The 18,561-nt window shown below is 46.4% G+C and overlaps 2 protein-coding genes across 3 annotated transcripts in view; one reads left to right on the top strand and one right to left on the bottom strand.

The window, feature by feature from the left end:
• Positions 1 to 941: 941 nt before the first annotated feature.
• Positions 942 to 6,967, bottom strand: LOC147110312 (carbohydrate sulfotransferase 12-like). Of its 2 annotated transcripts, XM_086002253.1 has the most exons (3): positions 6,845 to 6,967; positions 4,015 to 4,121; positions 942 to 2,270 (listed from the first exon to the last, which is right to left on the bottom strand). In XM_086002253.1, exon 3 carries the CDS (start codon positions 2,265 to 2,267, stop codon positions 1,128 to 1,130), a length of 1,140 nt encoding a protein of 379 aa, XP_085858379.1. In that variant the 5' UTR covers positions 2,268 to 2,270; positions 4,015 to 4,121; positions 6,845 to 6,967; the 3' UTR covers positions 942 to 1,127. The 2 variants fall into 2 exon arrangements, with proteins under 2 accessions (XP_085858379.1, XP_085858378.1); XM_086002252.1 differs by lacking the exon at positions 4,015 to 4,121.
• A 4,150-nt stretch (positions 6,968 to 11,117) lies between these two features.
• Positions 11,118 to 18,561, top strand: part of rai1 (retinoic acid induced 1) — a 66,130-nt gene continuing 58,686 nt past the window's right edge. Inside the window, exon 1 of the mRNA XM_086000196.1 lies at positions 11,118 to 11,605. The gene's annotated coding sequence lies outside the window, so the exon portion shown is untranslated. The remainder of the gene's footprint in view (positions 11,606 to 18,561) is intronic.

Here is an 18,561-nt window from a genome sequence, read left to right as displayed (position 1 = left end):
TAGAGGGTACAAAGGCATGGATGCGGGTGAATGAGTATCAACAGGCAATTTGATGGTGGAGGGTATCTAAACTGAGTCTGCTGTCCACATTTCACCCCAAGTGGTCACTGGATAGCAACAACAACAACTGGCATTTATTTGGCTCCATTTCCACCTTCAGGAATTTTTCTGCCCCTTTAAGCAGCAGAGATCTTCAATGGGAATCCCACTGGGTGCCTGCACTGCATAGCTAAGTAACTCTAATCCAGGAAAATGGATCGGGCTTACAGCGGGGTCAGGGGTAGAGGGTGGAAGTTCCAACCTGCCACTACCCTGCCCTAAATAGAGATATCTCGCCCACATCTCTTGTAGCTTCCATAATAATGTCATTCATCCTGCAAAGTACTGTTTGTAACTTGTATCCAACTACGTGGCATAGTGGTTAGCACTGTTGCCTCACAGCGCCAGGGACCCGGGTTCGAATCCGGCCTCAGGTGACTGTGTGGAGTTTGCACATTCTCCCCGTGTTTGCGTGGGTTTTCTCCGGGTGCTCCGGTTTCCTCCCACAGTCCAAAGATGTGCGGGTTAGGTTGATTGGCTATGATAAATTGACCCTTAGTGTTAGGGGGATTAAATACGTGGGGTTACGGGGATAGGGTGGGATATGTGTTGGTGTAGGGGTTACGGGGATCGGGTGGGATATGTGTCGGTGCAGGCTCGATGGGCCGAAATGGCCTCTATCTGCACTGTGGGGTTTCTGTGATTTTGTGATTCTGTGATACACTGCTCTAGAAATATGTGAAGTATAAGTCGTTCAGATGAGGCATTAAAACCGAGGCCCTGTCTACCTGTTCCAGTGGATGTTGGAGGGAAGCCCACGGCACTATATGAAGATGATCAGGAAGTTCTGCTGATGTCCTGGACAACATTCTAACCTCAACTGACATCACTGAAAAAACAACTGATCAACTGGTCATTCATCTCACTGCTGTTTATTGGAAATGTGATGTGGCACTCTATAGATGGGAGTATTCATTTATTGTTCAATTATCACAAATAGCACGTCTCAATCATACATTTTACTACCAATTTTTGGGGAAAGAAACACATTATGTAGAGATAGGTTAATCAATTCTGCAGCAACATCCTTAAGGACGAGAGATTGCTTTGTGCTGCTCTTTATCAGGAAACAGACTCTTGGGCTTTGAGTACCCAAAGAGAACAAAGTCAGGTTCATAAAGTTTATACAGCTTTTGCCTCCAAGCCATGGGAATGTTTCGAAACCATTGCGCCAAATCGTTAATGGTCGTCTGTTTCAAATACTTTGGTGGGAAGCGAATCTTGTCCACACCCAATAGTTGGAGCAAGTGATTGGCATCAGTGTCCAAGGTCTCTAATTTCGCAATAAAATTGTATTTTACCTGACAAGGGTGGCACTGTTGGTAAATTGGACACCAGTGGTTATATAACTGTCCCTGCGGTCTCCTGGGATCCAGTAGGTACTGAATGAAGTGGGAGAAGGTAACTTTGATTCCTGCTTTACGAGCTTTCTGGACAGTAGCTGGGGGATTGGGCATCTTCCCATAGTACTTGAGCATGTGGAAAGAATAGCGATAGAAGTATTTGTCTGGGTTCTCGATCTTATCTCGGTACGCTGAAACCAACCGTACGAATGGATGGTGGACTAAAAGAAATTTGACATTGTTTTGCCGGAGCACCCATTTTTCAAATGGCCTTTGCTTCTGCAATCTCCTGAAGTAGGCATCGATGGACCAGGGCATCTTTACTCGAGCCTGCTGCTCGAACTTTTTATTCAGCAAATACAGCACTTCTTTCCAATGAGTGCTTGCCACCTGAAGGTTGATGCAGTAGATAAGTTGTTGTCTGTTGTTGGTGATGAAGTTGGACAGCTCGCTCTTTTGCAAGTCCTCAAAAGATTTGGATTTCCCCCAGAAGGGAAACTTGCGATTGCTGCAGACCTCACGGATCTTCTTTGTTCTCTCCATTTGCACCAAGCATAGGCGGCAACTTTTGATATAAGTAAGGTTACTGGCCTCGGGTTTGGCGTGACCAAAGGGGGGCATAAAATTCAGCCTGATATCCACCCTTCTGCCCATGTAATAGTACAATATGAGCAAGGCTTGAAGAACGATGAAGGAGATGGTAAAAATCTGCAGCAAGCTTAACTTGAACATGCTTTTCCACCAGACCAATCTCTTTGTCTCCATGTCTATGGTGGGTACAATTGATGTGTGTCTCCTCAACACTGTGCAACCCCCAAAGTTCATTCCCTTTAAAAAAAAAAAAATACACTTTTTATACAACTAAATATTATGAAAACCTTATAAATCACTGGATAGATATCAGCTGGAGTATTATGTCCAATTCTGGGCACCACACTTTAGGAAGGATGTCAAGGCCTTGGAGAGGGTACAGAGGAGATTTACTAGAATGGTCCCAGGGGATGAGGGCCTTCAGTTATGTGAATAGACTAGAGAGGCTGGGATTGTGCTCCTTAGAGCAGAGAAGGTTAAGGGGAGATTCAATAGAGGTGTTCAAAATTATGAATTGCTGTGATAAAGTAGAAAGGGAGAAATTGTTTCCACTGGTAGAAGTGTCGGTAACCAGAAGACACAGATTTAAGATAATTGGCAAAAAAGCCAGGGAAGAGATGATTTTTTTTTTCTCTGAGTTGTTATGATTTAAAATGCATTGTCTTAAAGGGTGGTGGAATCAGATTCAATAGTCATTTTCAAAAGGAATATATATTTAAAAAGGAAAAATTTGCATGGCTATGAAAAAAACCTTGTATTTATATAGCGCCTTTCAAAGCACTTTACAGCCAATGAAGTACTTTTGAAGTGTAGTCACTTGTATTATAGGAAACACATTCAATGTTCATACAGAAAGGACCAGCTAATCTGTTTCTCAGTGATGGTGATTGAGGGATAAATATTGGCCAGGACACCGGGGATAACTCCCCTGCTCTTCTTCAAAATAGTGCTATGGGATCTTTTATGTCCATCTGAGAGGGTCATAACTGAAGTCTCAGTTTAACGTTTCTTCTGAAAGATGTCACCTCCGACAGTGCAGTGCTCCCTCAGTACTGCCCCTCCGACAGTGCGGCGCTCCCTCAGTACTGCCCCTCCGACAGTGCAGCACTCCCTCAGTACTGCCCCTCCGACAGTGCAGCACTCCCCCAGTACTGCCCCTCTGACAGTGCGACGCTCCCTCAGTACTGCCCCTCCGACAGTGCAGTGCTCCCTCAGTACTGACCCTCCGACAGTGCAGTGCTCCCTCAGTACTGACCCTCCGACAGTGCAGTGCTCCCTCAGTACTGACCCTCTGACAGTGCAACGCTCCCTCAGTACTGCCCCTCCGACAGTGCAGTGCTCCCTCAGTACTGACCCTCCGACAGTGCAGTGCTCCCTCAGTACTGACCCTCCGACAGTGCGACGCTCCCTCAGTACTGCCCCTCCGATGGTGCAGCACTCCCTCAGTACTGACCCTCCGACAGTGCAGTGCTCCCTCAGTACTGACCCTCCGACAGTGCGACGCTCCCTCAGTACTGCCCCTCCGAGAGTGCAGCACTCCCTCAGTACTGCCCCTCCGAGAGTGCAGCACTCCCTCAGTACTGCCCCTCCGACAGTGCAGTGCTCCCTCAGTACTGACCCTCCGACACTGCGACGCTCCCTCAGTACTGCCCCTCCGAGAGTGCAGCACTCCCTCAGTACTGACCCTCCGACAGTGCAGTGCTCCCTCAGTACTGACCCTCCGACAGTGCGACGCTCCCTCAGTACTGCCCCTCCGAGAGTGCAGCACTCCCTCAGTACTGCCCCTCCGAGAGTGCAGCACTCCCTCAGTACTGCCCCTCCGACAGTGCAGTGCTCCCTCAGTACTGACCCTCCGACACTGCGACGCTCCCTCAGTACTGCCCCTCCGACAGTGCAGCACTCCCTCAGTACTGCCCCTCCGACAGTGCAGCACTCCCTCAGTACTGCCCCTCCGACAGTGCAGTGCTCCCTCAGTACTGACCCTCCGACTGTGCGACGCTCCCTCAGTACTGCCCCTCCGACAGTGCAGTGCTCCCTCAGTACTGGCACTGGAGTGTCAACATCTCACTACTGTATTAATTAATCCACCTATTGGAAGACAGGAGAGGCACATGTGGTGACACGTGTGAGATGATAGTGTCCAGTTTATTTAACGCAAGACTTTATTGTTACAGCAGTAAAAACAAAAAATGCTGGAACTACTCAGCAGGTCAGGCAGCATCTGTGGAGAGAGAAACAGAGTTAACGTTTCGTCAGAAAGGTCATCGACCTGAAACATTAACGCTGTTTCTCCCTCCACAGATGCTGCCTGACCTGCTGAGTATTTCCAGCATTTTCTGTTTTCATTTCAGATTTCCAGCATCCGCAGTATTTTGCTTTTGTATTATTGTTACAGCCCCAGGTTGTGCTATTGTACAACTGGATATCGGGCACTCAAGGTAAACTCCTGATCGTAAGAGTTGTGGGGTCCACTTACCGGAGAGACGCTGAACCCAAGAAGGCTTCGAAACCAGACTTGACATTTGTAACAATGATATATACATGGAAGTTATTTTTAAGATCAGGCTTGGCACAATAGCCTTCTGCATTGAACATTACTTACTTCACACAAAGGGTAGTGGAAATCTGGAACTCTCTCCCCCAAAAAGCTGTTGAGGCTGAGGGTCAATTTAAAATTTCAAAACTGAGATTGACAGATTTTTGTTAGGCCAGGGTATTTTAAGGGTTACGGAACCAAGGATGCAGATAAGATACAGATCAGCTATGATCTAACTGAATGGCGGAACGGGTTCGAGAGGCTGAATCGCCTACTCCTGTTCCTATGTTCCTATCTAGGCTCATATGGAGAATGACCATACAGGATTAGGTACTGGGGGTTGCGGGGGTTGGGGGTGGGGGGGGAAGCTTCTGGTCCCCATGAAACATACCCAAGAATAAATCAGCTCGTTCAGAAAGAGATGAGATGAAGTAGGGGTGGGAGGAGGCTGGTGTGGAGCGTAAACACCAGCACAGACCAGTTGGGCCGAATGGCCTGTTCCTGTGATGTAAAATTCTACGATGGGACAAAAAAAACTAAAATGGAAATATAGCTCTACTGGACGGCATTAAGAGAAACATGGCTTCATAATGTGAGACATTTTACCAGTGTCATCTCTGCAGGCGGCAGCGGCTTGGCTTTTAATCAGAAATCTCTAATGTATTGTTAGCAGCTTGTGATCTGCCTGCTGTTGCCTGGTTCCAACCGGAAGTTTCTATGGTAATGTGTAACCTCAGTGAAATGAGAACTGAGGAGCACACACGCAGAGCAGCAGGGAAATGGGGCTCCTGTGTCAATGCCACATCAGGGGTCATTCTGTTAAAGACTGCTCGTGGGAAATTTTTTCCATCTTGTCAATTGGACACTTGGGTTATAAGCATTCAGTGAGGCTTAACCCATTACTTCAAAGGAACAACACAGCTGGAAGCGATAATATTACTGTAAGACAGGTAGCTTGGCAATTAAAATAAGAAACTATCATCCAGAAAGAGATAATGAAACCTGCCCTTCTCCCTGTTTGAAGGTGTCAGCCATGGCTCAGTCAATGGCTCTCTTGCCTTTGAGTTAAAAGGTCATGGGTTCAAGCAGCACAAAATCCAATCTGGCATTTCCAGGGCAGTACTGAGGGAAGAGCTGGACTGTCAAAGGTGCTGCTTCTTGGGTGAGATGTTAAACCAAGGCCCTGTTTGCTCTCTCAGGTGGATGTAAAAGATCCTGTGGTACTGTTCGAAGAAGAGCAGGGGAGTTCTCCCCATGGTCCTGGCCAATATTTATCCCTCAACGAACATCACTAAAACAGATTAGCTAGACATTATCACATTGATGTTTGTGGGAGCTTGCTGTGTGCAAATTGGCTGCTGTGTTTCCCGCATTACAACAGTGACTACACGCCAAAAGAACTTCATTGGTTGTAAAGCGCTTTGGGACATCCTGAGGTTGTGAAAGGCGCTCTATAAATACCCTTCTTTGGAAGGGTATTTTTTTTCTATGCTCCTTTTCTGAAAGCACTGACTTTTGTTTGGGACATGGTTCCATGGGCATTGGCAACTCTCCCGTACCTGGCCCAAGAGGCCCATTAGTCATGTGTCAACCCAGGCAGTGAGTGCTGCCGGACTATTTGGCTACTGTAGACAACATAGCCCGAGTCCAACACTATCCTCTGCCAGCGTCCCCGTGTGCCCTCCTTCCCCAAAGGGATCAATGGAGAATGATCAAGATCAGGGGCCAGGGCTAATGGTTTTTCCCCCTCCCCCTAGCCCAAGGGGTGCTGAAAACAATTCTAGGCCCAGTTGAGTTTGTCTGCCTCAGCACTGGGCAAAGATCCAAAGCAGGGATCTTCGTGGTTCGAAAGGCTCAACACCCATCGGAACTTGCAAGTGACCTTGAACGACTGCTCAAGCTTCACTCCTTTGATTTGCTGGGCCATGGGGAAAGAGTGGGTGGAGTGGAACTAATTGGACAGCTCTTACAAAGAGTCAGCACAGGCACGAAGGGCCGAATGGCCTCATTCTGTGCTGTAAGATTTGTGAGATTTGCCTCGTGTTGTGTCCATCATTCTCCTCTAAATATTCCGGTGCAACTTTGCCCAAGTTCCTGTTAAGGTGCACACACAGATGGGTCCATAGGGAACCAACATACTTGATTCCAGCAAGCCAGTTGACGGACACCACAGCCGGAGCAAGTCAGCACCAGCAGGGTACGGTCCAGTTCCCCATGGGTGTCTAATATTCCCATCAGATAGTTGCGTCTCGATCCAAGGTGACTGAGTTCTTACCTGAACGCTGGCCATGAAATGGGCTTCCGATTGTTTATCCGTGGATCAATGGAAAAGCTCCCAGCTCAAGAGGACGGCAACCACCGGACAAGAACGCAAAGTGCTGTAGTTAAGGAAGTTAACTGCTTTCGGCAAAATTAATCTGTTCTTTGAACCTTATAATTACCTTTATTGTTGGGTACTTAAGAGAAAAGCTGCCCGAAAAATATGGACTGGACTTTTGAAGCTCTGAAGTCCCATGGGCCTGATCTAATTAAATAGTTAAAATTGTGCCACAGGATTTGGATTTCACTTAAGTGACGTAGCATGCTTCTGGAAAGGTGCAAGCAGCTAACGCTCAACTTTGTATTGGCCATGAACTTGGGCTGAAACTCTGTACAGTCTCAGGGATTTGAAAATAAGTGGAAAATTGGAAGGAGGGTCAGAAAGAAAGAAATTGCGCCTTTCACCACCTCAGGACGTCCCAAAGCGCTTTACAGCCAATGAAGTACTTTTTGAATTGTCAGTCGTGGCTCAGTGGGTGGCAGCCTCGCCTCAGAGTCAGAATGGTTGTGGGTTCGTAGTCCCACTTCAGAGACTTGAGCACAAAAATCTAGGCTGACACCCCAGTGCAGTACTGATGGAGTGCTACACTGTCAGAGGTGCTGTCTTTCAGATGAGACGTCAAACCGAAGCTCTGTCTGCCCTCTCAGGTGGGTGTAAAAGATCACATGGCACTATTTTGAAGAAGAGCAGGGGAGTTCTCCCCGGTGTCCTGGCCAATATTTATCCCACAAATCAACATCACTAAAACAGATTATCTGGTCATTACCACATCGCTGTTTGTGGGAGCTTGCTGTGCGCAAATTGGCTGCTGCGTTTCCTACATTACAACAGTGACTACACTTCAAAAAGTACTTCATTGACTGAAAGGCACTTTGAGACTTCCAGTGGTCATGAAAGGCACTATAGAAATGCAAGTCTTTCTTTCTTTATGTAGGAACGCGGCAGCCAATTTGCGCACAGCAAGCTCCCACAAACAGCAATGTGATAATGACCGGATAATCTGTTTTAGTGAAGTTGGTTGGAGGATAAATATTGGCCAAGACACCGGGGAGAACTGCTCTTCTTCGAAATAGTGCCATGGGATCTTTTACGTCCACCTGAGTGGGCAGACAAGGCCTCGGTTTAATGTCTCATCCAAAAGACAGCACCTCCGACAGTGCAGCACTCCCGCAGCACTGCACTGCAGTGTCGGCCTAGATTACATGCTCAAGTTGCTGGAGTGGGATTTGATCTCACAATCTTCTGACTCCCAGGTAAGAGAGCTACCCACTGAGCCACGCCTGACACCAGCTCTGAATTAGTCCCGAGCTTGCTCTGGTCACTATACAATCTCAAGGATATAAGAGTAAAAGCAAGTGAAAAATGGTAAGGAGGGTCACCCATGTTGATTGGAGATGGTGTGGGCACAGAGACACCGAGGGTCAGAGAGAGCAGGAAGTAGCCTAACATATCTTAAATAGAAGAAAAAAATGCAAAACAAGGTGACTAATTCCTTAAAATATGATTTTCTGCCTGAAAGTTCAAAAATTAATAATTTCCTCCCATAACCCATGGCTAGAATTCCTCTTCAGAAATTGGAGTGATTAAATTAAGATTTATACTCGCTGTGAAACTATTTCATTATCTGTGCCATTGGCTTTAAGGAGAATTTTTTTAATATATTACTTTAAGTTAACATTTTGGGGGTAATTTTAACCTGACTTTCCCAGTGGAAAATTGAGGGAGTCAAATCAGCCGCCCGTTATACACTCCCTGGGGGCGATAGTGTAACAGGCGATAGTGAAAAACGGATGATATTTGCTCAGCCGCCCGTTATACACTCCCTGGGGGCGACAGTGTAACAGGCGATAGTGAAAAACGGATGATATTGGCTCAGCCGCCCGTTATACACTCCCTGGGGGCGATAGTGTAACAGGCGATAGTGAAAAACGGATGATATTGGCTCAGCCGCCCTTTGTACACCTCATTCCCATTGACTTCAATGGAAATGAAAATTGGGGTAAATGTATAACGATCCAATATTGGCCATTTTACACTATCGCCCATTTTACGCTATCGCCCGTCTTACACTATCGCCCATTTTACGCTATCGCCCGTTTTACACTATCGCCCGTTTTACACTATTACCCAAAGTCAAAATTAACCCCCGGTGTCCAATTCATGGCTTCTGGGATAAAGTGTGTGTCTCTCTCACTCTCTGTCTGTCTCTCACATTCCCTGTATCTCACCTTTTTCTTCAACCATGTTCTACTGCCCACAGTCGAGTCTGAAACCTTGCCAAGGACCAGGAGGAATATGTAACAATAATCCTGCAATTTGTGCAAGATGTACAATTAGTAACGTGATAGTGATCTGGTTTATTTTGTGCTTTAACCCGCTAGGAACACTGGGTTGCAGCAGACTCAATGACATCTAAAGCAAAACTTTAAGAATTTGAGAACAAGGAAATGAGCTGCCTCCTTTTGATTGATCTGAACCCCACCTTCTCAATCCCTTCTGTGTCCAGAAGTACATCTGATTGCCTCTCAGACCCATTTATATTGCTCGTTTAAGTGGCCCAAAAGCAAATGTGGCAGCCATTTCGAGCACAGCAAGATGCTACTAACAGCAGTGAGGTGAAATCCCTGTTGATTTTTTTTTGGTGGTAGTTAATTGATGAATATTGGTTTAGCTCATTGGGCAACCTCCCTGCTCTTCTTCCACTATGGCCTTGGGACCTTTATAACATAGCCCTGAACCAGTGAAGCAGGCAAACTTGGCCTCAGTTTCCTGTTTCACCTGATGTAGGACACCTAGGCCTAGAAATTCAGTTGGGCACGCCAGCCGTTAGCGCCTTAGGAGGAGTAGATCTCGAGCGCTAGGCGCTTAGCGCCCGGGCGCAGCGCGATCTGCGCCTCGCCCCAACTTCAGTACACATTTAGCACCGGCGCAAAGTCTTAGCGCGCGCCCTGCTGCGCGCGCAGATCATGACGTCATTTCGTCGTGCAACGCCCTTTGTGCGCCCCGAACCGGAACTTCACTCGCGCCAGCCCATTGTGCGCCGGGCGGCCCTAACGACTGTGAAGTGGAACGGTACACAGCCGATGCGGGCCGCGGGGAGCGCAAATTAAAGGGCCCTCCTGTACTAGAAATGGTACGGCTGGCTGGCTGGCTGGGAGGGAGGAGGAGGAGGAGGAGGAGGACTGGTGTGCCGGGAACACATAACAAACTGATGGAGAGAAACCCTCCCCAAAACCACAAATACACCAGTGTCGGCCTTTCAAAAAAACAAATCCACCCTCCCCCTTTAAGAGCTCACCGGATCCAGAGTGTCTGCCGTCAATCAGCAGCTCGCCGCACCTGCCCTGCGCCCAACTTCCGGTTTAGTGCCCCGGCCCACCGGCTTAGCGCCTAAAGAGAGGCGTGCAGCGCCAGTTTTAGCGCTCGAGCAAACTCTTAGGGCGAAGCTAATGAATATCGGAGAAGTGGCCTCGATTTGGCGGCGGGCGCAAACTTCAGCGGCCGCCCGACTTTACCGCCCCAAAAGTGGCTACAATGAATTTCTAGGCCCTAGGGTTTGTGCACATTAAGTGCAAACCAACGCAAGACTTTTAATAATATGTCACGGGATAATAATCAGAAGTAGGAAGGAACCCTGGCTGACATGGCCCCTTTCTAGTCCAGGAGCAAATGTGAAGGAGTTTGGTGTATTGGAATTTTGTGCAATGAGCCTGAATGAAAATAGGTTAGTCCACTAGAATTCTATACAATGGGAGTGAAAGGGAAAAGATTTGGTCCTTAAATTGTATGCAATAGGAGTGAATCGGAGGGTATTCGACTATTTAAATTGTATAATTTAGGAGTGAATGAGAAGGGGTTTGATCCTTTGGAATTTTGTATTGAATCAGGAATGTTTTATGGGACACTAACTGGATCTGCCTCCCTTCAATAAATTGATATTAGTTTCCATTCTCAGAATGTGTATTTTTTGGAAAATGTGACAGGACAGCACCCTTTTTACTCACAATAAATCCCCTTAAGGGCATCCATTAACATTTTAAACAAACGCAGTTATGGTGGATTAATGGTGAATTAATCTAACGGGCCTTGCACTTCTAATTAGAACATCTATAATTCATTAAGAAAGAAACCTCATTAGGATGGGGAGCTGGTCACCAGCTTTTGGAGCAGGTCCGAGTTGAGCTCCTCCTCTCTATTCTCATATTCCCAGCACAACCACACAGCAGAGATGAGATTAGGACCGCTGCTGGCAAGGCACAAGCTGAACTGCGTCTGTGGTGTGTGTGTGCGAGAGAGAGGAGTCTACCTGACAAGGGGAAGTACCTCTTCACAAGGACCGCCCTCCCCTGCCCCAGCTGTGAGCTATGTGGGACTTAGCCATGTGAAAAAAAAACCTGCACTGGGTGGACTTCAGAGATTAGTACCCATCCATTCAGGTGCCATCGGTCTTTAATTGTTTTTCTCTCTCTCTCTCTCTCTGCCTGTGAGTTTGAACAATATGGCTGCTGAGATTGCGCAGAAAGAATGAAGAGTTAATAAAAATTCTGCATTTCTCTGTGGATTTCTGAAGGATCTGGATTGTGTTTTTTTGGATTCTACCCCCCAACCCACCCCCCCCCCCCCCCAACTTCTGTTTTTTTTCCTCTCTCTCTCTGCCACACACACATTCCCTGTGGAACAGATAAAGAAGACCTGGGAAGCAGAAAATGACTGCAGGTAAATCTTGCAAGCTATTAGCAGTGCCCACAACAAACAACAAAAAGAAGCACCTACCCGGGGGGCAAGGGATTGCTGTGAATTAATGCGTCTGACTGGCTCTGGGGAGGGAGAGGGGGCGGCGTAGGGGGAGAATCGGAGCCGATCCTGATCAGAATCACCGTCTCAGAGCCCATATCCGAAGTGGCTAGTGGTAGCTGTTTTTCCTGTCTCTCTAACGCATGCTTTGGATGTTCGATTTCCTTTTGCAGTAGGAATCAGCTGGTCATTTCAACCCACCCACCCACCCCCCCCAATATTGTCAATTTCAAAGTCTAATGTCTTTTAAGAGGAGCAGGGGGAAGGATTGTGTGGAGAGAGAAATCTTGTCAAAAACTGCAGAGAGAGACAACCGATGTAAGTCTGTCTGGCTTTTAATCATTTTTTTCTCTGCAATGCTTTCTCTCTCTCGCTCTTATTTCTCTCTGGCGTGTCTTTGAACAGAGCAGAGGCCCCTTGGCTGACTGCTGTTGGTTGATGCAGTCTCTCTTGCTGGGTATACAGACAGGCTCTTATAGGGTAACCTGTCTGCTCATATCTAGAGGGTTGGCAATGCAAATTGCAGCCCACAGATGTTTTTTTACTGGCTTTAAGTGTAAGGCTGTCTGTCTTAAGAAGAGGCATTGGCAGAGATATGGAGGGGAGGAGGAATTTAATGTAAGCAGTCATTTTTTTAATATATATGTGTGTGCGTGCGTGTATATATTAGTATTATATATTGCATTTGGAACAGTGCGCCAGGTTGAAGAAATGCAGAGTTGTTTATTAACCTGACAGTGCGAAATATTAGGGCAACGTGTTACACAGCTTGCCAAGGCACGACCCAGAAGCTTATCGATGTCACTCTTGCTGATGGGGGTTTGGAGGGGGAAGGAACCTGGTGCCTTTTCCATAGAATTAGCAGGTGATGAAATGCAACCAATGCAACTCTGTTTACTCGAGGTTATAAATTGTGCCCTTTACGTTGGCTGTCGACTGTTAATGGAGTGCCGCGGGCAGAGTCCTTCTAGATAGCAAAGCTCAAAACACCCCCAGAGGGCGGTTCGAAACGTAGTAGCGGCACTCTCGCCTCAGAGTCAGTAGGTTGTGGGTTAAAGTCCCTCTCCAGAGACTTGAGCACATAATCTAGGCTGACACTCCCAGTGCCAGTACTGAAGGAGTGCTGCACTGTCAGAGGTGCCGTCTTTTGAATGAGATGTTAAACCGAGGCCCTGTCTCGGGTGGATGTAAAGGATCCCGTGGCCACTATTTTGAAGAAGAATTCTTCCTGGTACCCTGGCCAAAATTTATCCTTCAACCATCATCACTAAAAAAAAACAGATGATCTGGTTATTATCGCATTGCTGTTTGTGGGAGCTTGCTGTGCGTAAATTGGCAGCCGCCTTTCCAATATCACAACAGCGACTACACCTCAAAAAAGTTATTAATTGGTTGTAAAGCGCTTTGGGACGTCCTGAGGTTGTGACAGGCACAAGTTCTTTCTTTAACCCATAGCCAGATGAAAGGTGTAAGAATTTTGTTAAGTGTATGCCTGTCAGCCTTGTGACAGGGTTCAAAGTTCATGCCACCCATCCTGACAGCCATCTTCTTTCCCCCCACCCAAGGACAGTTTTGAACAGAATGATAGGTTGTATTCTGGCTTTCAGAGCCTTCAAGGTAAGGGACTCCACCAATACAAAACTAACATCTGTCTCTTTTTAACCCTTTCCAGTTGTGGGTGGGGGTTCCAGAAGGCACTGACCATCCGGACTCAAAGGCCATTATAAGAACTTAAGAAATAGGAGCAGGAGTCGGCCATTCGACCCCTCGAGCCTGCTCCGCCATTCAATAAGATCATGGCTGATCTTCTACCTCAACACCACTTTCCCGCCCTATCCCCATATCCCTTGATTTCCTTCAGTACCCAAAAATCTATCGCTCTTAGTCTTGAATATAATCATCGACTGAGTATCCACAGCCCTCTGGGGTAGAGAATTCCAAAGATTCACAACACTTGTTGTCATTATTCAAGTGTGTGGCCCTAGACAGTGCATGTCAGCAGGCTGATTGACTGTGGGAGGAATCACAGCCAAACCTAATCGAGAGTCACTGGATAATGAACCTTAGCTGATTTCACCTCTCTCTTCCCCCCCCCCCCCCACCCCCAGCCAAGGGGCACTCTGATCAATTGCAGAACCCCCTTTTATAGGCTAAAACCAGCAAACTCAACACAGACTGTGGATCAAACCTGGGATCTTCCTGGTCTGTATGCCTCAGCACCACAATGGGCAGCGCATGTACTCATTAAGCTATCAAGGTGCTCAAATAGGTCAATTTCTTCCTGCTTTATGCACAACTTACAATAAAGTTGCTTTAATGTAAACAATCAAAGGTAAGAAAATTAGGTACTGGAGAGGGAATTATTGGGGAAAAGTGTGTTCGCCCGCCCGCCCCCTCCCCCCAAACATTTTTGGCATGGTTTATGGTGCCCCCAAGCCTTTCCAGATCTCAGAATTGCCTGACATCCTTTTCACCGTCCCTCCCCCGAACTCTGTATCTGTGGGTGTGCCTCTGGTCAGTTTGGGGCTGGTGAGAGAGGGAAGAAGAGCAAAGAAACAGAGGCACAGATCAAGATTCCGAGCTCTAAATTGTCACCATAATAAACACTTGCACAAAATAAATTCCTTCTGCAAACTGCCAATGTGGCTTAAAGGGGCAGGGGTTGGAGAATAACTTAGAAACTCTGGATTTCTGCCTCTTGACTCGCCTTTGTCAAAATATTGGGATTTGAAATCTTACCCAAGATATTACAGACCTACACAAGACACCGTGCCATCTTCAGTAGTCTCTTGCCACCCTCACCAGCTCCAGTCCCTGTGACTGAGGGGAAGGATACCAAGAGCCCAAATCTGATACCCTGCATTAAGGGATCAACTTGCTGCTTCATATGTTCAGTGGCGCTCTTAATTTGGTCCAGCGGCTGCTTTTGGCTTACCTCCACTTCGCCTCTGACCCTTGACATGGCTCCATTTCGCCTCTGACCCTTGACATGGCTTCATTTCGCCTCTGACCCTTGACATGGCTTCATTTCGCCTCTGACCCTTGTCATTGCCTCCACTTCACCTCTGACCCTCGACATGCCTCCTACTCCAAGTGTCTGTGAACTCCATTATGGGCTGGGAGATGTTGGCAGAGCTGGGACTCTGCTCTATTCCCTCTCCTTGCTGTCTAATGAGAGAAAGCAAGGGAATGCTAATAAGAGACAGAACTATCCCAGCATCCATAGAATTAGCAAAAGAACCACAGCAGCCGCTAGCTTTTTTAAAAATAAAACTATAATTTTGGTAGAAATAAAACAAATGCACATTGCAAAAAAAAATCATTTTGGATAACTAACAAATCCAAACAAGACAAGAGTACAAACTTTAATGATTAGCAATACAAAGTTATGGTAGAAACATTTTAGAGAGCAATTATCAGGATAAAAGAATAGAAAATGATGGAAATATTCAGCAGGTCAGGCAGCATCTGTGGAGAGAGAAAGAGTTAACGTTTCAGATCGATGACCCTTTCGTCAGAAAATCAGGATATCCCGGGTATCAATCTGAGGCATTCTGAAAGAATAAGGAATACTGCAGAGCAAGTGCCAAATTAATAGGCGATTAGAATCCCTTTATCACAAGGAAATTGAGATACAACCACAACTAGGGGAGGGAAGAATAGGACAAGGCAGACAAGAATAATTGAGAAACACAGTGGGCGGTAAAGCTGTGTGAGGGAGACAATAAAAGGGACACCTAAACCCAGAATTATACCAGGGCTTAGAGTATCAGGACAGGTTGCATTAACTTGGCTTGTATTCCCTTGACTATAGAAGATTGAGGGGTGATCTGATTGAGATGTTTAAAATGGTAAAAGGATTTGATAGGTTAGATACAGAGAAAGTATTTCCCCTGATGGGGGGATCAAGAACAAGGGGGCAAAATCTTAAAATTAAGGACCAAGCCCCTTAAGTGAAATGGGGAAGCACTTCTTCACACAAAGGGTGGTAGAAATCTGGAAATCCCTTTTCCCCCCCAAAAGGCTGTAGGTGCTGGGGGACAATTGGAGCTTTCAAGACTGAGATCGCTAGATATTTGTTGGGTAAGGGTATCGAGGGATATGGAGCAAAGGCAGGGAAATGAAGTTTGAGGTGCAGATCAGCCATGGTCTACTTGAATGGTGGAACAGGCCCGAGGGGCTGAATAGCCTCCACCTGTTCCTGTTCCTATCCCTACCAAAAAGCAACCAAAGGAGAACCATAGCTACATCAAATTCATTAAATATATTCAGGAAGGAGTTGGATATATTTCTTAAGGCTAAAGGGATCAAGGGATATGGGGAGAAAGCATGGACAGGGTACTGAGTTTAGATGAATGGGGGAGCAGGCTCGAGGGGCCAAATGGCCGACTCCTGCTCCTACTATGTTTCTATGTAAACATAGTAGTCACTGCACTTCCAAAGTAATTCACTGTATGCAAAGCACTTTGAGATGTTTCTGAGAAATCTGATAGGAAAGGACTTGCATTTATATCTCACATCCTTGAGACGTCCAAAGTGCTTCACAATCAATTGATTACTTTTGACGTGCAGTCGCTGTTCCACCGTCAAACACAGCAACCGAATTGTGTACAGCAAGGTCCCACAAACAGAAATGTGATAATGTCCAGGTAATCTGTTTTACTGGCACTGTTTGAGAGATAAATGTCGGCCAGGACACCGGAATAATGCCGTGGGATCTTTTACTCCCACCTGAACAGGCAGACGTGACTTCAGTTTAGCATCTTAATCTGAAAGACGGCACCTCTGACAATGCAGCACACCCTCAGTACTGCACTGGAGTGTGGTTTGAATTATCTGCACAAGACCTGGAGTGGGGTTTGAACCTACGACCTTTTTGACAGATCAAAGCGTTGCCAATGAGCCAAGCTGATACTTAATACGGTACTACCTAAAGGCCTCCTTGCCCTCCTCTCCCATTTCCACTAAACTGTGGCGTTTGTAGAGAGTTGGCCTGTTTCTGTGCCGTAAATTTTATGCAAAAACTAAAGTGTTCAAAGAAAATTAGAACAAAATGCATCATTTCTTAAATTCCCCCATGATTTTTCTCCTGGGTTGCTTGCAGCAGTGTCTAAGAGATTAATCTTTAATTCACGGACAATCCTGGAGGGTTGGCATAATGTAGGTGTATGTAGAACATGTTCCTGTGCTTTCTGATATGTGGCTGTGTACCTGTTCACCCTAAACTGGCACTAGTCTTTAGCAGAATACCTGGACGTGCCCCATAACCGCCCCTTTCCCTGGCAGACTGTTTGAGATTTCCCTGGAGAGTTATCACCATGGAGACAGCCACATCGTTTATTATGGTTGTCTTTGCTTTTCCTCAGGTAAATTATTAATGGCTGGATTTTGTTAGCAGTGGCCAGGCCTTCCATTAGTCCTGGACATCCGTTGATCCCCAACTTTTGTTCCTAAAGGTATATCGCCAGCAATCAGGGGGGTGAAATGCATTGCCAACTCTGGTTGGACGCACTCCTGGAAGTTTCATCACATGACCTCCAACCACCCCGCCCCCGCACTCCCGCCATTGGCTGCCCGACACGTCCATCCTCGCGACCCATCGCCTTCCCACGGCCAATCGGAAAGCGAACAGACTCTTCGTTACCCGATTGGCTGATGCTTGACTGTCGTCATTCCCCATTTCCAATACTTTTATAACTAATAAACAGAAATGTTCAAAGAAAATGGGGAAAAAAAACCCAGTTTTTTTTAAAATGCCCCTGTGATTTTTCTCCCAGGTGTTGTTCACAGCAGTGTCCTGGAGATTAATTTGCAAATCCTGAAAGGTTGGCAAGTGGGCAACCCTACAACAACAACTCGTATTTATATAGCGCCTTTAACGTAGTAAAACGTCCCAAGGTGCTGCACAGGAGTATTATAATCCAAAAAATTTGACACGAGCCACGTGAGGATAAATTAGGGCAGGTGACCAAAAGCTTGGTCAAAGAGGTAGGTTTTAAGGACCCTCTTAAAGGAGGAAAGAGAGGTAGCGAGGCGGAGAGGTTTAGGCAGGGAGTTGGTGCGAGTTAGGACACGGGCAGCCGAGTTTTGGATGACCTCAAGTTTATATAGGGTAGAATGTGGGAGGCCAGCCAGGAGTGAGATGGAATAGTCAAGTCTAGAGGTAACAAAGGCATGGATGAGGGTTTCAGCAGCGGATGAGCTGAGGCAAGGGTGGAGACGGGCGATGTTACGGAGGTGGAAACCCCAGGGGTGATCCAGACAAGTGGAGCTTAATTGGCAACCTTTGACCTTCAATAACTTCACTGGCCTCAAATTAAAATTCAGCCTCGGTGTTTAGTACCCCACATGATATACATTGGGACAAGTTCAATTCTATAACCAGACGACTTCCATTGCAATAGTCAGATGTCTGCGCAGTGGCTATGCGCTACCTCATTGGTCACTCTTGCTCAAAGATAAATATATTCTTTTATAAGTTAGCCTCAATTTGGTCTGTTTATTGAATCATCAATCACTTCCTTCCATGGTGTTCACTTAGAAAAATATATTTTCTATGACAAAAATTATCTTCTGCTGAGCCAAAGATCAAATTATTTATTTATGTAGCAATTTTTAAAAATGTGTTTTAAAGTCCTTCTGTTAACTTGCATGGAATGGATCCTTCATCAAGCTCAGCGTGTGTGGATTTGAGCTGTCACAGGCCCAGATATTAAATGGGTTGTCTGGAAATATTTGAGAGGTTTCTTTCCCACTTCTGTGACTCATGTTGTTGACTTTATTGGAGTCTGATGATTATACTTTATTAAAAAATAAAGATTCCCTTTCTCCCAGAGCTGGAGTGACCAGCAAGATGACCCATAGGCACTATGGAGGCA

This window comes from Somniosus microcephalus, chromosome 11, assembly GCF_052327205.1.
Source record: "Somniosus microcephalus isolate GS21.2 chromosome 11, FLI_Smic_1.0, whole genome shotgun sequence".
Classification (NCBI taxonomy): domain Eukaryota; kingdom Metazoa; phylum Chordata; class Chondrichthyes; order Squaliformes; family Somniosidae; genus Somniosus; species Somniosus microcephalus.
The sequence above is the reverse complement of the archived record's forward strand: the minus strand, read 5'-3'. Positions and strand labels throughout refer to the sequence as shown.